The sequence below is a fragment of the Drosophila montana genome, unplaced genomic scaffold, assembly GCF_035044405.1.
Source record: "Drosophila montana isolate Dmon_TW-CO22-7 unplaced genomic scaffold, ASM3504440v1 contig_312_1, whole genome shotgun sequence".
NCBI lineage: Eukaryota > Metazoa > Arthropoda > Insecta > Diptera > Drosophilidae > Drosophila > Drosophila montana.
The window spans coordinates 916,467-941,430 of record NW_026998009.1 but is presented as its reverse complement, the minus strand read 5'-3'; the positions used below and the strand labels follow the sequence as shown (position 1 = coordinate 941,430).

The 24,964-nt window shown below is 35.8% G+C and overlaps 4 protein-coding genes across 5 annotated transcripts in view; 1 reads left to right on the top strand and 3 right to left on the bottom strand.

Annotated features, from left to right (window-relative positions):
* The window catches only part of Ance-3, a 67,784-nt gene that overhangs the window by 17,605 nt on the left and 25,215 nt on the right, over positions 1-24,964 (top strand). The gene's annotated exons all lie outside the window — the stretch shown is intronic.
* LOC135431076 (epidermal growth factor-like protein) lies at positions 3,793-5,979 on the bottom strand. The gene is made up of 4 exons (XM_064686007.1): positions 5,786-5,979; positions 4,948-5,337; positions 4,678-4,887; positions 3,793-4,618 (listed from the first exon to the last, which is right to left on the bottom strand). The coding sequence occupies exons 1-4, from the start codon at positions 5,933-5,935 to the stop codon at positions 3,950-3,952; spliced, it is 1,419 nt and encodes a 472-aa protein (XP_064542077.1). The 5' UTR covers positions 5,936-5,979; the 3' UTR covers positions 3,793-3,949.
* LOC135431083 (uncharacterized) lies at positions 9,586-10,346 on the bottom strand. The gene is made up of 2 exons (XM_064686017.1): positions 10,035-10,346; positions 9,586-9,970 (listed from the first exon to the last, which is right to left on the bottom strand). The coding sequence occupies exons 1-2, from the start codon at positions 10,281-10,283 to the stop codon at positions 9,632-9,634; spliced, it is 588 nt and encodes a 195-aa protein (XP_064542087.1). The 5' UTR covers positions 10,284-10,346; the 3' UTR covers positions 9,586-9,631.
* Vajk2 lies at positions 11,715-14,273 on the bottom strand. Its single transcript, XM_064686019.1, has 3 exons — positions 14,166-14,273; positions 12,995-13,157; positions 11,715-12,913 (listed from the first exon to the last, which is right to left on the bottom strand). Exons 1-3 carry the CDS (start codon positions 14,175-14,177, stop codon positions 12,168-12,170), a joined length of 921 nt encoding a protein of 306 aa, XP_064542089.1. The 5' UTR covers positions 14,178-14,273; the 3' UTR covers positions 11,715-12,167.

The window sequence follows — 24,964 nt, the reverse complement described above, 5'->3', positions numbered from 1 at the left end:
AAAAACGAAAAAAAGGAGAGCCAGAAAAACCAGTCAAAAAACAATTTATTAACATAATAAGTAATTCCGCCTCTGGAGCTGGAGCCTTGCAGCAGCTGTGCGGCAGTTTTGACTATAGATAGAGGGGACTGTAGCTTTCCGGGTTGCCGCAAATGGGCGTGTCTTGACCCATTGACTTACTCGTCATGCGATTTGCATAAAAACTAGAAGATAAATTTACTTTAGATTATACAGATTGCGACTGTCCTAATTTCGTTAAGTTTACGTTTTGCCCATTTGTTGATTCGAAATGTTTTTAAATATGAACCTAGGTTTATTCCTCATTTCGTTTTTATTTTAGTCCATTTTTTTTTGGTGGGCAATCATTTTTGGACTCATAATTACAACAAAAAAACTCAGTTGGCAATCAAATGCCAAGCAATGTTGTTGTTGTTGTTGTTTCTCGCAGTGTAAATTGCGTAAATTGAATAAACATAATGCTATGTAGTCGCATCTGGCTGTACATTTTGTAAATCTAGTTGGCAGCCTTTGTTTTCGGAATTGTTTCATTTTTTGTCTGCTTCTTTTTCTTTATATTTTTGGCTGCCGCTTTTGGCCGCACTGAGGCGTAAATAAAGTTGTTTTTTTTTCTTGCTTGTAGAAGCGAGAGGCAGATGAAAAGTAAAAGGAATTTTTCTATACGAGAATATAGATGGCTGAACAGCAAAGAGATAGGGAATATGGGGTGATAGAGTATAAATAAATATATATAAAAAAATGTATAAAATATGTAAAAGTTTTCTTAAAGTAATATAGATTTCTTTTAATTAAGATATATCCTGCTGCAAACTTTATAGAAAGGAAATAGAAATAATTAAATTAAAATAAAAAATATAAATTAGCGAATATACGAGTATATTTTTATTAACCAATTGCCTTTAGAATACTATACTAACATTTTACTTTTTAATATATAATATTTTATATATATTATATTATATTATCAGTCTTAACATGTCTTGTTCCGCTTCAAAAATGTTTTTCAATGTATATTTAAAATTTATTTATAAAATACACATATATTCGAATTTATTTTGAATCGTCATCTTACCAAACAACATTTTGAACTGCCCCCGCTAGGCACAAACAAAAAAATAATATGGAGCGAACTGTAATTAGGCAGCACTAAATTGTTCGTAAATTAACAAAGGCACAAATAAAACATAATATAATTAAGCGATTGCCTAAGCAACTGCAACAAATAAATAATTTTCTGTTGGCAGCGAACGATTTTGAATAGAAGACATGGAAAACTAAAGAAAATTGCCAAATAACTCAGAATGTGTGTTAATTGTCTCATTATTTACAAAGCGTTTGCTCATAAATAAAACTAACTAATTATACGTTCATAGACGGCCATTAAATGTTTGTCTTTTCCTATGTCTACCAAACGAAAACCCATGCCAAAAAAACCTGAAAACGCAAAACAGACCAAAGACTTCCTTGCCGCAGGTTAAGCAATTGCAAATTCGCCAAAAAGGAAAAGGAAAATTGTAAAACATTAAAAATACATTTAAAATTGGCAGAAAGCTGAAACTATACGATAGGAAAACAGGCCAACGGGCCGAATTAAAAAGAAATATTACTAACAAACGTCTACAATTAAAATCGATGAAGTGGCAATGCAGCAAAATAAGTAGATTGGCTGAAAAAGAGAGCAAGAAATGAGTAACAAAAAAATATATACATTTTGCCAAATATCTTATATATTTGTGGAAAAAGGAAAAAATATATATATGTATTATATATTTGCAACTTGCAAAAAATAGAAAATAATTGCGGTTTGATTTAGAGCCAAATTAATTTTGGAAAAGAATATATTTTTCCATACAAGAGTCCACTTTCCGACCGATCATTCCTATGGCAGCTATATGATATATTGGTGAGTTTGGTCAAGTTATCTTAATACAAAATTTTACAATACTAGAATGTACTTAGCAGTCCGATCTGGCAACAAAAAGACGGACCTTTGCAGTGATTCAAGACTATAGCTTTAAAACTGGGAGACTAGTTCGCATAGAAATAGATTTGGCTATATCAAATCGGATGTTGATGCTGTTCTAGAATGAATACATCTTACACATTTTATGATAAAATTGTAATATAAAAAGCCAAGAAGATCTGTCGAAGAACATGTGTTGTGAAATTTTTAGAAGCTTTTCTTTAAAGATTAAACATTTTAAATTTCTACTGCGGATTTTAGCATCACAATTAAATATTTGATCATAACAGAATACTGCTTTAAATGCCAAGTTGTCTTGTTTTGGTGCAAACTAAAATCCATAAAAATATTAAATTAAATTAAACATAATTTTAATTAATGTATTTTAATTAATTTTTAAATTAGTTTTTTTTATTACTAAATATTACACACAAAAGTTGTATAGTTTGGCTGAGCAGTTGCCATTTTTATTTAACATTTGTTTGTTGAGTAAGTTTGATTTTATCCAATATTAAAATAACTTTAATTGAAGTTCATTTTAATTGGATTCATATATTTATTATTATCTCAAGTAGTCCTTAAACATACAGTTTTTATTTGAACTGCCCAAAAATATATATTTAACTGCCTGTAAAAAATACTCTATGATAAATGCTAATAAATTACAGCTCAGCTGGCTTCAGGCTGTCTCAGCCTGGCGCATTGCTTTGGCGGCTTGGCAGCTATTGCAACATATTTGGTAAATTTCTTTGCAACCGAAAAGTTGCTGTAAAAGAAATTGCAAGTCAATTACCGCTAGACGGTCTGCTTGGCGCCATGACGCAATCGCCACATGTGACAGCTTTGCAAGCAGCCGATGTCGGCGTCGGCGTCGACGTCGACGTCATCGCATAGCGCTAATTGATTGCGGCTGCGCGTCGCATTTGCTGCATTCACTTTGCTTTGGCTCTGGCTCTTTTGTGCTTTTGTTTTTGGGTCGTGCCATTCTCCGTTTGCCACATGCCACAGACACACACACGCACACACACATGCTGGGTTCAATTCGCGTTAGCTTAGCACAAGATCAATGTTGTGCGTTGGTCAACTGCCAACAGGTTCTTGCGGCTGCCCACGAAAAAAAAGAAACTAAAGACTTAGGCAACGAACTTGAAATTGTTGTGGTTTTCTTGTTCGACACCATTTGTCATTCCAATTAATTATACTGCATTTGGGCGTATGTATATCGCTCGATTTATTTTGCGCTTACTTTCAATGCTCTCGACTGCATTAAGTCTTGCATAATTTGTACGCTTTTCGCTTGTTGATTTTGCCCGCCACTTGGGCAAAGTTGCTCTCAAGTATTCCAGATTATGTGCAAAAGTTAACGAGTGCGTAAATGTTAGTGTGTGTGAGTGAATGTGTATGAATGTGTATATGTGTGTATAAGAAGGCAGTTCAGTTTTTTTTACTCTCGCTTTTATATTAATTGATTAGCATTAGTTGCCGGAAACTTTGGGGATTTCTTGTTGAGCTTTTCTCTATTATAAAATTGGCTAAAAGTTGTATTAAGTTTGCAAAGTTCAAACTTTAATAAACTACAAAAAAAAAAATTAACAAAAAAATGTATAAAATAATTTTGGTTGAACATAATTTGGGATGTATACGAACAATTGTATAAATATTTCATTTAATTATTCGATGAAAAAAACAGAATATGAATGATTTTTTTTATTGTAAAAATTAAAATTGGCCCAGAAAAATGTTGTAGCTTTTAAATTCGGTATACAAAATGCAAAATGGCTAATTGGGTCTTAAAAATGAATTCAAAATATGAAAGTCTTCTAGCAAGTGGAATATGAAAAATTTATTTTATTATAAAGATTGAAATTGGCCAAGCAAACTGTTCTAAGCATTTAAATTCGGTATACAAAATGCAAAAAGCTAATCAGGTTTTAAAAATATATTGACAATAAGAATGTGCATAGTCTTCTAGCTAGCGGATCCGGTTCGAAATGATATCTGTTCAGTTTTCTTCGAAAGTATTTGCTTATCTGAAGCTTTAGTTGTGGGTTGCCTATATGGATATGCAAAAGAATCGGCAGACGTTTCTGGTATGCAGCTCTCAATGAATTCATGGGTCTCGCCGTCTACGCCAAGGTTAATGGGCTTATAGCCAGGCTTGCACTCGCAGATATTAGGTGCCACACATTTTCCATAGGTGGAGCAGCTCTGCTCACAATGCGGCTCACAGGTGTAGCTCTGCTTATTGGCAGCGCGAAGCTTGATGTAGCCCGAATCGCATTCCCATTCGCCTGGACGTACGCACTTACTGTGCTCTGGCATGGCCCCCAGACAATCGGGCTGGCAGCTGCCGCTGCTGTTTGTGTAGCCCTCAACGCACTGACATAGTCCGGACGGAAGGCAGCGGCTGTTCGCAATACAACCCGCTGCACATGGTGGTTCGCAGTGTCCGGATTTGCCCTTGGCATAGCCTGCCTCACACAGACAGTGGGAGTCAGCCTCTGCACATTCGCACACCTCAGGTCGTACACAGCGGCAGTTATGGCGACAACTTTGGCTGCATTTGGGCAGGCAGAGTTCGCCAAGCGCTTTTTGTTCATAGCCATCACAGCAGTGGATCTTTAGCTCAGTTGTGGTCTTTAGGTTATAGAGTTTATATAGTTAAGGGGAAACGCTTAAAGTTGTTAACTGCTTACCACATTTTTGCTGCACACATGCAGATCATCAGCTTTAAAATTCTCCACACAATGTCCCTCTACTCCCATGTGGTAGTTGTCCTGGCACACACATTTGTTTGGTTCCTTGCAGTAGCTATTTGCACCACAGTTGGGCTGACACACGGGTTGGCAGAGCTCTTCGTCGGCTTGCTTCCCGTAACCGTCGCAGCAATATCTTTCAATTTTGGTCTATTCATTTAGGGGATCTTGGGTAATCGATATCAATACAGAAGTAATTTGCTTACTTACATACATAATGTTGGGAAATGTAAGATTTAATTTCTCAAACTCTTCTTTTAATGAATAGTACTCCGGTTGCTGTTCGCCAGTGTATGGCACTTCCCTTGTGCATAAATTCGGATCCTCAGGCAAGCAGGGATCTGCCTTACAGCAATTCTGATCGGGGTTCTCTTCGATTTCCTTGCTTTCAGTCCTAGACGCACATTCACCCGTTGGCAGCATTTCGTAGCCTTCTTTACACGGCGGATGACAGTCTCCATTTGACGACATCTTATAGCCCTCTCGACATTCACAGTGCTCTGGAGCAGAGCAGTACTTATTGGTACCACATTCCTCAGAGCAAACGGGCTGGCAATCGTCAATCGTTCCAACATATCCGGGACAGCATTCATACGCTGACTGTGTAGAGGAGGTGTTGTATAAAGTGAGAATTCTCTAGTCGAAATTGACCGACTAAAATACACCCTGTACCAAGCTGCAGTTTGCTCTACTTCCTCTTACCTGGGTACCGTACTCTCGAAGATTAATTCTTTAATAACGTCTGCCTGTATAATCTGATTAATTTGAAATTCGGCTTGAGCATAACATAGCAATGGGTATATGCACAAAATTTGAGGCAACTGCCAGAGATCAGAATGTGAAATATTCTTGACTCTGTTTTTCGTATGCTGCATTTTTCTTATAAACTGAGGAATATGCTCAAAAATCCGGGAGAGATCAGGAGAGTTATCAACAAAATGATAAACTAAATCTTATTTCAAATGATATATATTTATAGCATTACTGTTGCTGTTATATATGAATTTCATATGGGTACAGGGTATAAAAGGAATTTAATTCAACTTACTTCTTGCTTAATTGGGTTATTTATAACTGAGTCCAATTTCCTTAAACACGTATTATTATACGTGCTCTTGTTCTCCTTATGCATGACAGGCGTACAGTTAGCCGCAGCAATTAAACAAATCAAAAATATTGCACCCCGATTACTATCCATGGTGAGAGGCTTTCGTAAATAGCAAAATTCTCAACCGTCTAGCTGTAATTTTAAAACGGAATTATGATTGTTCTGCTGAATCGAGTCTACTTAAAGGCCCCACACAACAATCTTTTAATAATTACGGACTCTCTTCTGATAATGCTTATATATACATATATAAACAAATACATGTGCGTAAATAACATAACCAGCGTTATCGCGAGGTCGAGTTCAACAAATTGAACTTTATGTTCCAAGAAACTCAGCTCATTCGCCGTGTAGCATCGACTGCAACTTAAATATATATTTTTATATCCTGAACCCATTGAAAATGGGTAAAAAGGGTATAATGTATTTGTGCAAATGTATGTAACAGGCAGAAGGAAGCTTCTCCGTCCCATAAAGTATATATATTCTTGATCAGCATCAACAGCCTTGTCGATTTAGCCATGTCCGTCTGTCTGTCCGTCTGTCCGTATTCATGAACGCAAGGATCTCAGAACGTATAAGAGCTAGAGACTTAAAATTTTAGCTGTAGGTCCTCCTAGTCATGCGCAGAGCGAGTTTGTTTCCGATAATCGATAATTTGCCCCGGTTCCAAGTAATCGATTAAAATCGATATCGAAATCCTGTTTTTGAGCAATTTAGTAAATAATAAGAGCTAGAGTCACCAAACTTGACATGTAGCTTCTAGAATAGTATATACATATATGTATGTATATCAAGTATCTTTCATTTTATAGCTATCGCTACCTCTCCGTTATCAACACATGGTTATACACGAAAGAAAATTTGTATTGGCCTGCAAACACGTGAAGCAGCAAGCGCAAGTTCCAAGAATTTCTGTATACATGTAATTCTTTGAATTCTATCAATATCATTGCAACTGCGATTGTATTGTTTTCTGTGCTTCTATTTTTATTCGTTTTTTTCTCGTTAAGGCTTAATTATTGGTGTGGCTGTTGAGTAGAGGCGGCGGAAAGTAGCGCTGTCAGTTACAAATTCGAACCCTGGCGCGGAAACTATTTTATTTTGTTTGGCTGGTGTGGCTGTTACGTAGAGGCGGCAGCAAGTAATGCGGTCAGTTGCGAGTTCAAACCCTGCCAAGGAAACATTTTTTTTTTAATTTATCTTTATTACTACAAAAGCAAACGAGCGCGTTGCGCGTGCTGCATTTGGTGTATATAAGAATAAGAGGGTTTAGGGTATCCCCTAGTCGGGAGCTCCCGACTAGAACCTCTTACTTGTTACTACTTAAGTTCTTGCTACAGGGTATACCAATAAATTTGATTTAAGAGAATCACATTAAGAGTTTTGATTGGGAGGCTTGTTCGAGGCAGTGAATAATGCTTGATAAGACACTTGATAACGAATGTTTACATAGAAAAAAGCAGGTAGGCTGACATACGATCTAGGGTGACCGTAAGATGATTGTAGAAATTGTATTATGTTTTTTTTTTATTGGTCGGGCCACGTATATCTAGGGCAAAAAATAATTTCTGAACGTATTTAAAAAAAAACCAGACAGAGATTAGTCATACTCTGATTTTATTCATGCAAATTTATATGATAACAATATTTATATTTATATCTACGACAATTCTCTTTAAAAGAGCTTGCAGATAAGTACAAGTGCACATACGAAGATTAATTCAATTTTGCAACGCCGGTAGCTGAGCTTAGAACTATTCGATATGTACAGAGGCACAATCGGATTGTTGTCGATAACAGAGAAAGTTGAGCCCAGCTCATTCTGGAGCACAGTTGTCATAGTTGTCACAGTTGTCACAGTTGGCACAGTTGGCATAGTTGGCACAGGTTGGCAACCCTTATCAGCTTTAGCCGAGCGTTCGTAGCCTCCGCAGCATTCCTCGCGTGGTTCCAATTTGGTTTTTTGCTGCATATTTGATTGGTCCAATCATGAATAGAATAACGAACTAGAATATAACTATTATGTACATACAATGGTGCGCATTTCGCCTGGCACATTTAGCATCTTCAAAAGATTTGCAAACTCGCCATAGCTCTCTAGGGAAGCACGTTCCGTTACTGTGTAAGAAACTGACACATTTTTGATGCACAAATATGGATCTTTGACAGAGGTCGCCAGCTGTATGTAGAGACTGAGTAAACTCAGCACCAAAATTTTGCACATTTTCAAACCACGATGATTAGTTGAGTGTGCACAAAACTAAACTAAAATTTAGTTACACTTCCAGCTTGTAGCTGAGCTCAGTTTTTTTTATTATATATAAAATAAACTCATATCACCAAAATTTAAGCAAAAAGACGATAAATATATTTGTATAGCATACTTTAGTATATTTATTCGCTTACTCATAGGCAAGATAAAGAAGGGAGGGAATATTTTTATTACGCGATTTTTTATGAGACGAATTTTTGGAAAATATATCTATTCAAAAGCCGAATACTCCGAGCTCAGTTTTATTACCCTGAACCCATTAAAAATTAGGGAAAAAAGGTATAATGTTTTTGTGCAAATGTATGTAACAGGCAGAAGGAAGCATCTCCGACCCCATTAAGTGTATACATATATTCTTGATCAGCATCAATAGCCGAGTCGATCTAGCCATGTCCGTCTATCTGTCCGTCTGTCCGTATTCATGAACGCAAGGATCGCAGAACCTATAAGAGCTAGAGACTTGTAGAAATTGTAGCTGTAGGTCCTCTTAGTCCCAGCGCAGATCGAGTTTGTTTCCGATATTCGATAACTTGCTCCGTTTCCAAGTAATCGATAAAAATCGATATCGAAATCCTGATTTTTGAGCAATTTTGGTAAATAACAAGAGCTAGAGGCACCAAACTTGACATGTAGCTTCTAGAATAGTATATATATGTATATCAAGAATCTTTCATTTTATAGCTATCACCACCTCCCAGCTACCACCACAAAGCAATAAACCAAGTTAATAAACCAACTTGTATTGCCCACTAATTTAAGCCACAATTAATGCAATTGATAATACAATTGAGCATACACGAATATTCTATATTTTATTCTACAATAAGATGTACTGTCAAAAATTTTATTAGGTCGGTTAAGAAACACAAAAGTTATGTGCGCACGTGCTAGCATCAGCTAGCGTAAATTCCAAGAATTTCTGTATACATGTACACACACACATTCATGCGCGTCTGCTTTGAATTCTATCAACAGCATTGCAATTGCGATTGTATTGTTTTCTGTGTTGCTATTTTAATTGGTTTTTTTCTCATTAAAACTCAATTATTAGTGTGGCTCTTGAGTAGAGGCGGCGGCAAGTGGTGCGGTTAGTTGCGAGTTCGAGCCCTGCTAAGGGGACAATTTTTTTTTATTTTAATTTTACTTTATCACTACTAAAGCAAACGAGCGCGTAGCGCGATCTGCATCGGGGTTGGAAGAAGAGGGTTCAGGGTATCCCCTAGTCAGGAGCTCCCGACTAGAACCTCTTACTTGTTTAATTATATATTAAATAAACTTCATATCACCAAAATGTAAGCAGAGAGACGATAAAGATATTTGTATAGTATACTTTAGTAAATTTATACGCTTAATTATATTCGTATAGGCAAGATAAAGAAGGCGGGAAATATTTTTTATATGACGAATTTTTGGAAAATATATATATTCAAATGCCGAATACTCTAAAGTTCATTAAAAGTTTTATTAAAGTTCACTTATTCAATCTCTTTAACACATATATAATTTGTCACTTATTCGGAAAACAGAGCTGCGCGTACTTCAAGTTCATTGCCGTCATGCTTTCTCTTATCTCTTCTTTGCTTTATAGAGTAGATACTATATATTGTTACTCCCAGGGCTATTAAGATCAATGTGAGTACAGTGCCGTATATAAGCCAGGGCTTAGGGTTAAACGGCTGTTTGTCCGAGGAAACCGATAAGCTTTCATCCGTTCTGGGCACAGGCACAGTTGAGCTTCCGGTGAACTCTGTGTAGATCTCTGTTGTCGTCGACACGGGTTGGCAGCTATTATCGTTGGCTCTTAGATAGCCCGGACAGCATACTGGACGGGGCTCCAATCTTGTCTTGGTCTGTATAATATGACGTTAGATCATTAGCTTACAAATCTTATCGGCTGCTTCTTCGTGAACTCACCACTCTACGCATTGATCCCCGAATGCCCGCCCGCCTAAAGTAGTCGGCAAATAAACCATATTCCCGCAACGGTGTTTGCTCCATTAACGTATAGAGGACTACCGCATATTCTGTGCACAGATGTGAATCGCTTGCTTGGTATATTTGTGTAGTATGTGAATCTTCAGTTTGATGGTGTTCATAATCTTCAGTTTGAAGCAGCGCATTTGGCAGCAGGCTGAGCACAGATATTAACACAAATTTCCACATTCTGGCCTCAAAATGTGGTTTCCGTTAAATACGAACTTTACTGCAACGCGCTTAGAACACAACTGAATATCGTTGCTTGCCGGAAGATGATAAATTTAAATATATCACAATTATAAGTTTGAGAAATATAATAAAATAGCACTTATTGCTCGGCTTTGCCCGGGACATGCTTTCGCTTAACCAATCACTTTTCTTCTATTTGTATCCAGCTCGGGCATGAATCTTTACTTTTATCTACTTTTTTGGAAGAATAAATAAATATTATATTTTCTCTTCGAATAGGTTGCATAGTTTTCGGCTCAAAGATTGGAAAATGTGCTTTACATCTGTAATATATATAAATTTTTTGGCATACTTTGTGCACCTATCTTGCAGGCAAATACAAATAAAGCTTAGCTTGCATTAAAGCATTGGCGTACAGTGGTAACAAAAATAAAAGCTTACACAACTTTTAACTCAAGACAAGTCTTTTTGAGCTTATAAGCGCATTTAAAGCTTATGAGTTGACTATATAAATGTGCAATACGTTGAAAAGCTTTGACATGCGACCTTTGTAGAGGGTATTATAATTTTGTCATGAAATGTGTACCGCATAGCAGGAGACATCTGCGACCCCATAAAGTCTATATAAGTATATATTCTAGATCAGCATCAACAGCCGAGCTTACATAGTCTGACCCCTATATCATATAGCATAAAGGAACGATCGAACTAATATGGAAAAATACTCTGTTTTCCAAGATATTTTCATCAAATTCAGAATTTATGAGCTTCACTAAAGCAAATGTCTACAAGTGTATTTCTCGCTAATTATTTTTATAAAATATAAGTGACAGCTTTATAAAATTAATTTAAAAATTTACTAACTACAAATTATTATCAATTTTAAAGCCTAAATTCAACAGGATATATTTTGAATAAGTGTTTAATTGCTAGGACTTTATATTGAAAAAATGTTGTATTAATTTTGTATATATCTTTTTCCAAAAATTGCATGTCATGTGACTATATATCGGGGGTTCTCTAGCCGATCCAGTTTAGCAACAAGTTTTTCTACCTACCTCTATGAACCTTTTTTTAACCCATTTTTAATATTACATCGAGTATTATCAAACCTAATAATAAAAATTCACAATTTAGACCAAGTGAAGTTGGTAGGCTGCCCTAAGATATATCTCAGTAGTAACTCTGGAAGATTGTAATTATATATTTTGGGCAAGCTGTTATAATTTCTTAAATCGAAGTATGCTTGATGTAATAAATTGATGATATTTAAAGGCTGATTTTATTGATAAATCTATTAAAAATATTCATCAGCAATTTTATTTTATCTTTTTCAAATAAAAATCAAATTTTTGTTTTAAATTCTTTTTATTTACATTATTTAAATATGTACAAAAATTTCATAGAATAGAAATTAACGGGACAAAGTCGAAGAAGCAACTGGTTTTAGGTGTTTTCTTTTGTTGTTGTTGTTTGTTTGTTTGTTTTTCCTGTCTAGAAAGAACTGTACATAAGAGGAGGCGGGTGACACAATACGGGACAAACGGGACAAACGAATGCGACTTTGATTTGTTTCTTTTGTTTTTCTTAAGGGGGCAGTAGCTGGCAAGTTTCCAGAGTGTTCCGTCCTGGGAACCACTCATCGAAATGCCGCATTTGATGATCTTCCCGTTGAACGATTGTTGCTTCCTCCTAGAATTTCGGTTGGTATCACAAACTAAAACTAAATGTAAGTCGTACTTTGAGGGTTGCGGGTTGGGGGTAATTCCAGTTGGGTTTTGTTCTTCATGTGGATATTGGAAAATTTCGACATTGATGTTGATGCGTACTCCTTTACCCGAATTCATAAGCTGATTTGGCCCTCGTTAGCGATAAATTGATCTACTTTTTGTGGAGGTAACCGCCGTGTCCGGAGACGCCGTACGAGGAGACACCGTGGCCAGAGATGCCATGGCCAGAGATGCCATGGCCAGAGATGCCGTGACCGGAGATGATGCCATGACCGCCATAAGAGGAGATGCCATGGCCGACAGCAATGCCGGGTCCAGAGACACCTTGAGCAGAGATGCCGGAGTAACCGCTAGCAATTGGTGCGCTGACAATGGGTGCACCCTCGGTCCTGGTGACGGTATGGGTGACAGTGATGGCGGGCTGGACATGGCTCTCAACGTGCACATTGACGGGCACTTTCACCTGGTAGGGCACTGGGCGATCCACATGGACGGGCACCTTCTGGATGACGCGCTTCTCAACGGTATAGGGCACTGGCTTCTCAACGGGCACGGGGTATGGCTTGGGCACGTGCACGGTGTAGGGACGATCGACTGGGATCTTGACTGGCACCTTCACAATCTTCTCAACTGGGTAGGGCTGTGGCACATGGACGGGCACCTTAACGATCTCCTTCACGGGATACTGGACAACCTTCTCCACGGGGTAGGGCTGTGGCACGGGCACCTTGACGGGATAGGTGACGGTCTTCTCAACGGGATAGGGCACATGACGCTCCACCTGGTAGGGGACCTGGACGGTTCTCACCACGGTGTTGGTGTGCACTTGTGTGGGCAGCTGAGAGACAACTCCTCCACCAATGGCACCACCTCCAGTGCTCAGAATGGCACCGCCACCAAGACCGGAGGCACCATAGCTGGAGCCGCCATAGCTGCCGCCGCCATAGCTGCCGCCGCCATAGCTGCCGCCGCCATAGCTGGAGCCGCCATAGCCATAGCCGGAATAGCCAATACCGCGTTTCTCCTGCTTCTTCTCAGCCGTCGCGCTGGCCTCAGCGGGCTCAGCGGCCTCAACTTTCTTGGGTGCCTCCTCGCTGGCGGTGGCCGCCAACACGCACATAGCCAACAGGCCAAAAACGAGCTGCAATTCAAAGTGTGACCAAAGTGGGTTAGCCGTGTTAATCGTTCGATGGCTCGATCGTTACAACTATTATGCTATTATATAACTTGGCGGCACTTCCGCCAGCCGCCACTCCAATAATAATTTCAAATATGACAATTATGCAATCTGCCAAATGCGTTTGGCTGCGCGCCAAGTTCAATGGTAGCTCCATTCATTGGCCACGCGGCGCATACGTAATGTGCCAGAACTTGCGCAGTGCGTAGCAAGCGGCGTATGCGTAATTTTTGTTATGCGCTAACATGAAAGTTTTTTCTCATTAAGCTATATTTGTGGCTACTCTTACAAATTAAACTAGGAAAGTAGTAAATGTTAGCTTTGGTGTCAAGAGCTCTTTAAAAAACTTTTTTTTACTGTATATATTTCGTTAGATCTTGAACCAAAAACCGAGATTCTTGACTCAAATAAATATATTCTAATATTTCCAATAGTTCTATACCCTATTTTCAAAATATTTATTTCGAATACTTTCAAAAATCTTATATAAAACATTTTCCGAATATTTAAAATATTTTTATATTCAAAAAAGAAGATTTTTTAAAGTAAATTCTAATTTAATTACTTTTTGACAAACATGAACTGCCTTGATATTTACAAGAAAACTCTAGAATTTACTGCATATTTAAATTGCCTACTATTTATCAAGCTAAAAGCTTCTCATATAAAGATATATTCTAGGTTTTATTTTTTACATTTGCCTTTTGTTTTTAATTAGATAAAGTTATTGCATGCAGCTCATAAAGATATTTCTAGAGATTTCTTTAAATTCTATATTTTTTTTAAGTACACTTGATGGACAAAATTATAGTTTTTTGAGGCACGAAGAATGTCCATTGCATAGCGAGATGATAGTCAGATATAGTTATGATGATATAATGCAGACACTTGAAGAACTTTTAACTTGAATCGCTTTTAGCTGATTGGTTTGCTTTAGATTTATTTTTTGTAGTACGCTTGAACACAACATACCATGGATTTCATTTTGCACTTTGTTTTAACTTCTAGACAGGCGCACTCAACTTTTGCCGGGGTTTGTATGTCTCAACCAACCCGCAACTGTTAACTGAATAATTTTGCACAGACATTGCGAGCTTTTATATGCCAATGCCGACCATGGTTGATGCTCTTGGTGGTGTCTGTCGACGTCGATCTTTGACGCAGCCACCAGCCACCAGCCAGCAGCAGCAGCAGCAGCCCAAAAGCTCGCTCAGTCTCTCGCTCGCTCTCTCTCTCTCTCTCTCACTCGGCCTCTCTGTTTTAGTATCTCACTGTGCGTAAGGAAATGTTGTGTGCCAAAAAAGCTTTCAGTTCACACGGACACTGTACGTGTACATATGAGCAATGCGTGTGAGCTGCCCTGCGTGTGTGTTAGTGCCTGTCTGTGTGACTTGACAGCAGTCAGCAGCTCGGCTAACCGTTAATGGAACCAAGTACTTAGTAGACAACTGGGGGCACTAGATAGTAAAAAAAGTTCCACAGCGTACGTGTTGTTAAACTCTAGTGTTGAAAAAGCTAGACTTTCGAAAGTTAAATCTAATTTCGATTTTAAAATATTCAAATTTAAAAAACAAAAAATGCAAACAAAATTAACAAAAAAAATGAATTTAAAAAAATAGCATAAACAGAAAATCAAATTTAAAAGTATAAACAAAATAAAACAAAGAATTCGTAATGTAAAAAAAAATTAATTCAAATAAGATTTAATTGCGTTTTATTATCACAATTAAAAAATGTATTCTTAAATTTAAAAAAAAAACAAAGCAATGAATTAAAATGAAAAATCAATAAAATGAAACAATATATAATATTAAATTAAAGATAAAATATAAAAAACTGGATAAAATGAAAAAATATATAAAAACAAACAAATACCTAATATTATATTAAAGATGAAAAAATAAACAGCTGAATCAATATAAAAACTCCTAATTACTGATTCCTTTTACTGGACTCAATTAGATTATTTAATTAAGAACTTCCAATTACTGATTTATACTATTGGATAAAATTGTCATTAGAAATTTTTTAAATTGCTAATTAAACTTGCAATTGAAAGTTACGATGCATTATATGCTCAAAAATGAATCAATATTACACGGTATCTGAAAAAAATGTTTTTATAAACTCGCGTTTAAGAATACTTTTGAGTATAGACTTTTCGAAAATGTGATATTGTTTTTTCTTCTTTAAAAACATTTAATTAAATGAATTACTATACATCTTTTTGTGGACTGAATTTAAAATTTGCATAATTTATAATTCTTATTATATTTTAATATACAAAATTAGAACGGAAATATACAAAAATTGAGTAGAAAGTGTTATTAAACAATAAAATATTTGCTCGAAGAACAATAAGCATCTCCTTTCACTTTTTTTTATATAGTGTCATAATGGGATAGCGTAATTATTGGCAGAAAATTAAAAAAAATTCTACTAAAATCACGATACAAGAAACCTTTGCCTCTTTGCCCGAAAGGCTAAATGTGCATTAGCCACACACTTTGCTATTTGGCGCTGAACGAATTCAGTTGCATTTTCCACAAGCCAAGTAAATTTTCTTGTGTAATTTTTCCGAAAAAAAAAAACATGCGCCACTCGGTCTGCGAGTTCTACTTGGCTTGGGTTCGGTTGGGGCTTCGTGACTGAACTTTTGATCTTACAGATTTTCGGTAAAGTAAATTTGTATTGTGGGTGCAATGATTGAATGTTTGCTGTGTGTGTATGTGTGTGTAATTTGACATTTTAATGTGCATAGGAAATACTCACAGCGTGTATATGTGTATAGCTTAATCAATGGGCACTACCATTCGAATCGGCCAATGGCCATGTAAATGGAACGTGTGAACAATGAGCGGAGGGCAGAACACAAACATTAGATATATAAATATATATATTTCATTAGATCTGATTGTGGTCTGTTATAATGCTGTGCATTGTAATGTGCAGTGTGAAGGCGAAGGTCGTACGCTGTCATCAGCATCAGCATTATCATTATCATTAGCATTAGGCAGAGTTTGAACCACATTATCGTACACAACTCAAATGCGGCCTTTGTTGTTCGCTTCGTTTCTGTGGCCACCACAAAGAACGCTGCAACGCGCAGATGACCCCAAAAACAACCATTGAAACTATCAAAAGAAACAAGAAGCATCAGTTAAAAGAAAAAACTAAACTGTAGATTGTAGATGTCTTAAATAATAATAATAAACAAGCAAAGTGAAGGGAAACATAGCGGTTAAGGCCCAACATTAAATCCAAGTTCAAGTTTATGTGCGTTCGCAGCTTCTTCTTGTTATATTTACAATCTGATCTCTTTTTTTAGTTAACTTTCATTTCGTACGCGAGCCAACATATTGGTAAATATCACCAAAAACACAAACCGAACATTCTAGTTTAATAAAAATAAGAAATTAAAAACAAAAAAAAAAGGAAATAACAAAATATAATAAAAAATCCCCAAAAAAAATTATGCAAATTTTAGTTTTATATATATAATCTAGAGTTTGCCAGCTAATGCATTTCTGTATAGCTCAAATGCTAACACGCCCATGAAAAAAGAAAAACAATGAAAAAAACAATAAATTTTGCGATCGCATAACAAATGCAATGAATATTGACAAAAGGCTGACAATCAAATTAACAAAACTTTTTTATTTTTAAAAATATTTTGTATTTTGCAAATGTTTTTTTTTTCGTTCTTTTTGGTTTTTTGCTTGAGTTTTTATTTATGTTCAAGTTAAATTTATGGAGATTCTAATGACGTCTATCGGATTATGCAAACATCCAATTATGTATGTAGTCAGGCTCTGTCCAAATGCAGAGCACGGCATTTGCATAAAATATCAACGGGCCATTAGCTAATCAAAGTTAGATTCATATTATATTCGGCATATGTTGTTAAGATCTGAGAAAAAGTTGTCTACTTCCAAACGTTGTTTATAATTAATGCCCGACGGCGGCGTTAAGGTGAACCAGTTCTAAAGACAAACAAATTTAATGTTATAAAAAATGATTTTGTTTTTATTTTTTTTTAATTTTCGTTTTTGTTTTAATTTTATACTCAATATTTGGCCCGTTGTTAGCTTCAGCATTTCTTTATGTAGAATTTCTTGGTGTTTGCTTCATATAAATTTAAACATTTTGGCAGATGTATTATATAACATGATATTCGAAATGCAAATGAAATGAACAATGAACGGCGCAGGTGTTTCATACTTACTTGCTTGCTCTTCTATTCTTCTTTTTATATAATAACGATTTATTGTTTTAATTTATCGATTCGAATTTGACAATAAAAAATAATATTCCTAAGACAATCTGTACAGAGTTTAACGGAATCAAGGATTACAATAACATACGATAATCCGTAGCGATTTAAGAAATTAAGGATAATTGGGTATAGTTTTGCCCCAAAATATATATGTACGGGTTTTTTTCGCTTGTGTGTTAGTAGCTAGTTTAAAGATGTTATATAATCTCTAAAGTCTTTGCACATTACGTGCAGCATTTATTATTTGGCATACAAGGCATTACTTAGCTTCGTATAAAAGCACTTAACGTGTTTTACGTTTTCGTGGTCCCATAAATTGTTTACCAAAAAAATGTACTCATTGTGCATTGAAAGGTAATTAAAAGTGTTATGATACGCTGTAAAATATGTATCGATATGTTCGATATTGATGTGCTGCAATATATTTAGCGATATGTTCGATAAGTCGAATATTAATTAAAGCATACAGATTAGTTCAACAAAATATTTTAAAAGCGAATTGAATATATTTTAAAATTAATAAATTCTAAAATTCCTAAATAACTTGTTGCTCAATATGTGATATATTTATTTTGTATGCTTGATATTTTTTTAAACGTTCTGAAATAGGGTATCCAAGTCGCGTGTGGCATTAAAGTCAAAATATATTTATTGCTTGTGCTAAGTCTTCTTTAACATTATTTAAAATGCTAAGTTTGCATACTTTAGAGGAGTAAAAAATGTGGCTTTAATTTGGACATCAGCGATTTATTGGCTTTGGCAAAGCATTTGTCATTTGCCATTTAATCGAGGAGTCGGGCAATTTTTTGTTTATATACATATACATATGCAGTAGGTCTATAATTTGTGGGCAATCGCTCAATGCATTGCTCTACTTTTAAGATGCTTCGCATTTGTCAATCGTTTGGCATTTTTTTGTACAATATTTTTTTTTGTTTTTGCCTCATTTTGTTGCATTTCTGCCGCATGTTTTGAACTTTGCAATCGATTCGGCGTTTGTTGGACTCAAAATGCCGAACATGTTGTGCACTGGCACAATCGTGGAACAATGTTGAAAGTTGATTAATTTAACTCTTAAGCTAAGCTTGTGTTATTTTTTTTCTTGTTACCAACTAATTGCAGCTAAATGGCACTCAAGTTGTTTCTACAATCGAGGTGTGAGGAAGAGAAAATATTATTAATATTTAAGCATGCTATAAATTCAACTTAATTTAACAACATAATTTAAGCTTAAAGTGGGGTTTTTTCTTTCAAAGAAACTCGTGTTGAGTGTAAACACTGTCGAGCAAAATGTTGCTCTTTAACCTAAGCTCTTAAGTTTGGCATGGATTAGTACATGTGCCAGGGTCATTTCTTTAATCAGTTTAAAGAGATCGGTAAAATTTATGTTCAAAAATTAAAAGACATCCGCGACACAATTTGGCCTAAATTTCAGTTAGTGCTGGACTGGCCAAGTTTTCTTTGGTAAGCGCGCATTTCGTGCCCGTTCGAGTCAGAGTTAAGATTGTGTCGAGGTTAGTTGAGGTAGGTACGGATAGTATTTGTCAATTCGACTGTGCAGGCCCGTAGCAAGTCTCGAGACAATCGTGCAAAACCTTCGACATTTAATTTGGACACATTTTGAACTGTGCACGTTTAGTGGCCTGAAAAGAGTTGTTGTTTACATCAAACAGCAACAACAACTTGTACAGTTTATTTTTTTTTTTTACAACTACAGTTTCCAAGCACTTTTTATTATCATTTTTGATAATTGCGCGAAGAGGTCACGCGAGTAAAATTTGGTTTAATTTCATTTCATTGTTGCCGCTGCATTTTGTGGCACTGTTAAACCAATTGTTTTTTTGTTATTACCGTTAATATAACTTTAGATAATTGTGACCTCAACACCCGCGTTTACAAACGGCAGCTGACCTTAGCGGCAGCAACAATTTTCGCACTTAAATTTTCATGTAATGTTTTTTGGGAAATTAAAAATACGCGAAGACAAAGACCGAAAATGCCATTAAAAAGTGGCCAATTTTTTTCCCCGCTGCCCATTTGACATTTGGCCAAGGGGCACGGCTTGGCAGACCTTGAAATAAGCGACTTGCCAAGACAATGCCAGGCTCGCCTACGCTGGTTGCTTGCCACACGGAACCAGACATGAGGCTTGAGAGAACTTGCCGCGAATTGCAGCCAAGTGGTGGCGGCAAATGCATTAAAGAACTGGCTAACACGCCCACAGCGAACCCGCCCACAAACAAGACGCTTGCCACTTCAATTGCCAACGAGTTTTGCCAAAAAAAAAAAAAAATAAAATAAATAAATAAAAACACACACAAATTAAAAAAAGATTTGTTAGGGGCAGGTTTTAAGTGCTGGCAAATAAACTTGACATGAAATTTCGTTTAATTTTTAGAATTGCAATTATTAATGTAAATTAAACAAAATTAAAAAACACAAAACATTTACTGATTAAATACAGATTAAAGTAACGTTGTGATATTAGAATTTAATGGCAAATTATCCCAAAATATCAATGAATAAAAACTGGTTGAAATTGAAAGAGGGAAAAATTGAATAAAATATTTCAATTTTTAATTAAAATGCCAACATGACACAAATGATTAATTTAATAATGAAATATAATATTGTCTTATTTAAATGAAAATGTTAAATGATTGAAATGAAGGAAGGTGAAACAAAGGAATGTGAACAAAACTAAAAGTATAATTTATTTTAAATATATTGGATTATTATTTAAAGAATATATTACTTAAAATTGTAAAATAAAAGCAATGAGTAAATTAATCCTTAAACACAAATCAAATATTATATACATTTTTAAAATATGTTTTTAATTGTATTAAACTCAGCTTTATCTTAATATGTACTTATTTAATAAGCTGAAATGAAAATACTGGAAATCCCGTTGACTAATTCCCAGTACATTTAACACTCGGCTAAAATACTTCATTTTAATTCAGTTTGATTTGTTATCCGTTGGAATCGTTTAGTGCCTTCTGATCTCTACCAAGCGAATGACTGTGAAATAAGGGTCTATACCTTCTTAAATTGTTTTGTAATCTACATTGACGGGTTTTTACAATGAAGGGGATCGAAGACATAGTCTAATACTGTAAGGTATTTAAATGCTTCGCCTCGTAGGTAGGTCGCAGCGGTATACAATAACACAAAAATACAATATGCGATTTCTGCAGTACGTGTACATTTGAGTTATTCAGTTATCGTCTTATACTGCTAAATTAGACTAGATTGCTTTTATACACTTGTAGAGGATATTATAATTTTGTCATGAAACGTGTAACGCATATATATATTCTAGCACAGCATCAACATACGATCTCATATGGTCATGTCCGCTTGTCTGTTTTTATGCGAACTAGTCTCTCAGTTTTAAAGCTATTATCTTGCAACATTGCATAGGTCCGTCTCTCTGTTGAAGCAGTATATTTGTCGGAACCGGCCGAATCGAACCACTATATCATATGGGATCGTTCGAAAAGTAGGTTCTGGTATAAAAACCTTTTATATATTAAGGTAAATATAACCAAAATCTTATCAAAATCAGACATCTATATCATATAACTGCCAAAGCTTGCGAAAAGAACGTTCCTATATGACATAACATTCTATTTTCCAATTATCACATGTCACTATTCTCGCAGAGGCAAATATTTTCATTTTTTCGTTAGCAAAAAATAAATATAACATGAATATTCCTTGTCCTGAGATGCCATATATATTTAAGAAATTAGTTAGACTATGCCTCTAACACTTTCAAAGAGTATTTATATAGTCCAATCGGGTAATATCTTCCTGTTCAACTCATAATACCCCAGCCATATGTCTTTTAACACATGTTTGGCAATATAAAGTAATGCATAAATCATTTTGTGTATTATGGAGTTGTGTTTTTTCTCTCTCATTTTTTTCTTGCCCATGTCAAGAAAACCGCACAGCAATTAGCGCAAAACTGAAACAATAAGATCACGAAAAAAAAAAAGAATTGGATTAAAAAAGAGCGACAAAAATAACAACAACAAATGCAAACAAAACAAAATCCCAGGCATGGGAATTATGTCGTTTGTACGTTTTCATTTGTTCGACTTTTGTCGTGGATTGCGGATTGTGTGAGAGTGTAAATATTTATACATACGTAGATACATTTACATATATGGGGTGTGTGCGAATCGGCAGCTACTGTTGCTATTATGCATTAGCAGCCAAGCTGCTTTAATTTCAATTCAAATTTTCAGTCCATATGGTGTAACTGCATAAAAAACAACAAGCACAAAGACGGCGTAAAAATCACGTAAATGGGCTAGAAAAGTCAGGCAAATCCAGATATGCTACCAAATGCTGCACATTAAAGTCAGCAGCGCCTATAAAAATCAAATGTTTATAGTTCAACACGAACACAGAGATTCAGGTAGTAAACGCTTTAAAAGCCATTTGTTAAAGATTTATAAATGCCCAATGAACCAATAGCTGACAGAAGCTGCAAAAGATCATCAGTTAATTCAAGGGCTTCATGATATGATCTCACTTTTATTTTTTGTGATGCCTTAAATTAAAGCTTTATGTGGCTAAAATACTTGTGTTATCAGTCTAAACAATCTTAATTTTATATTATTCTACGTATTTCTTGACTCCAAACATAATTAAAGTCTTGGTAATTCCATTTACAAGCGCTTAGATTGATGTATTAAGAAAATTCCATTTACAAATGCTTGAAGACATTTGTATCCTGTTTTTTGTTTGGTTTTTTTTTTCGTGGAATCTTTAGTTTTGTATTTTCACATTTTCGTTTATTTTTGTGCTTTAAACACAAAACTTACCAAGCAAGCATTTAAATAAGCCAAACTCTGGGTTTTCATATAATATTTTGACATTTCCAAATCAATTCTCACACAAATTTTGCCGACACGCCCTTTTAAAACAAATCAATGTTAATTTAATGTACCATTTGCTTTGATTTGCCATAAAAATAACAACAACAGCAACAACTACAACTGCAACATGCATGACAATGTGAAATATCAAATTACTAATATCCAAATTATTTCTTGAAGACACAAAAGGCCCAAAAAACACACACACAAGCGGCCAGAAACAACAACAAGCACTGGCCAGCTCAAATGCCACAGTGACACACTAACTGGGTGACTGCCAAAGCAGCAGCAGCAACAACAACAACAACAACAACGACAACAACAGCAAATGCAACTGTGCCATGAAGTCGAAGAAAACTCAAATTATGCAACAGTCACGTTGTGGACAGCTGCTGGCAGTGGCAAAGCTACAGCAGCAGTAGCAGCAGCAGCGACGTCAGCAGCGACGCCTGCAGCAGCAGCAGCATCAGCTTTTGGTAGCAGTCAACAGTCAAATGTCTGCCACATTTGGGAAGCTGCAACCGTTTGGCTGGCTATTTTTGTGTACAGAGCTTAAGAGATGTTTTTTGAGATATGTCGCATTCAATTACTCTACAAGTGCCCGTCGTAGTTGTTGTTGTTTTTGCTGTGGTTGGGCATGCTCTAAATGGGCGTAGCGTCGGCACAATTGACAATCATTTAGGCGCGCAGATAAAGAACTTGCAGGAGTGTCCAAAAAAAAAAGAGCAAAATAAAAGCACTTTCAATACGGAAATCAAGCAAAATGCCAAATCGAGTTCGTTGCCTAAGTCTTTTGTTTTGTGCAGCAGGTGAAAGGATCACAGCCGGCAAATGCGCGTGTATTTGTATCTGTGTGTGTGTGTGTGTGTCTAACTTACATACGTAGCCAGGCACACCCCAATTGAAAACTGTGGCGTTCGTTGCAATTTGGCGCCATAATTCATATTCCATGGCGGGGATAATGTGTGCAAAGGAAAAGTTCGTATTACACAGCGGGATCAGCTGGCGAAAAAATGCCAGGCTAACAAAGCGGCCGAAATGGCCAGCACTGTTGCATAATAGTCAAGCTGTGAGGCGATGCGGCAGCTTTTATGGCTAATTTAATTGTTGCAATTTGAATGCATGCGATGAGAAATGAACGCTTTGATGTGCCACGCTCAATGGCCGATAGTTGCGCATAATTCCGGTAGCCGTGCGTGATTTTGATGGCCGCTAAGAGGTCACACACTAAAAATTAACCATCAAATTGGCATAAAGGAAAAAAACGGCAATGGCAAATTTAATTGGACGTTAGCAAAAGATAACGAATAATATCTATGTACTTAAATTATAAATATGATAGCTATACTATAATACTATATATACTATAGAAAACAAACACAATACCATATTTAGAAAGAATGTCTAAATATTATATAAAGTTATACTTTATTCGGTAAAGAGAACAATGTGCATATACTTTTTGTAATAGTATTTATTTTATAAATGCAATATATTTTAATACTCGTTTATCACAGGTTGTGTGATTAATATATTAAAAAAAATAAATAAATACTAATATTATTTGATATAATTTATAATTGAATAACTATATAATATAATATAAGATATTGCAGATAGCAGCAAAACTTCATGCTGTAAAGAGAACAACAGGATTTATATTAATCTAATAATATTAATTGTATAATAGGGAATATATTAATACATTTCATATATAGTCTGAAAAATGTTTAAACTCCTGTTCTACCCAAGGCTGACAGACTTGGCAATACTCTTCTTCAGCAATTGTCCTAACCATGTTCTGTGTTCTGTCTAAAAGCACATGCTCTTTACTTTATCAGTGTATTCAAAATGTAAGACTCTTCAAATACAATTAGGCTTTTTCCCATTTTAACTCTAATATCTAAGGGGGCACAATTGAAAAAAACTGCAATATTTCTTTTCAATGACTACGTAGTAAAATAATAATATGAATTTTATAAGCTCTTCAGAGTTCAACTCTTTTGGCATTTTGTCATGTCAATGACTTCAATTGCTCCATAAAAAATGTTAAAGAAAAAAACAACTACGTCCATATGAAAAAAACCCAGTTAACAGCGCTGGTTGCTGGCCAAGCGAAGCAGAAAGCCAAATGCAGGGCAAGCAAAGAATCCCAAAGACGCTACACACATGTTGCTAAGAGAGGGGGCTAGGGAGGCGCTAAGCAGGGATTTCCAGATTGCCACAGTTGCTGCTGCCCCTGCTTGCTGCTTCACTTGACTTGGAGGTGGGCAACGGAATTGCAGCAAACGCTTTTGCGGAGGCTGACTTCGATTACAATTCGAGTTTTTGTTTTTTAATGCTTTTTTTTTTTGGTTTTTTTTCTTTAGTGGAAACTGGTGCAACTTGTAGCTTTGGTCTGTTTGGCTGCCAACTGACGCTGCATTTGTCGTTGCATTTTTTGGCCAAAAACGTAGCCAAACGCATTTCGCAATATTTGAAAAAAAAAAACAAAAAAAAATTGAATAAACAACAACTAACACATTTTGCTTCAATTGGATGGACAGCTTGGCGATGGCGACGGCGACGGATGACCTCCAAAAGCCGCTGTCTAGATCAGC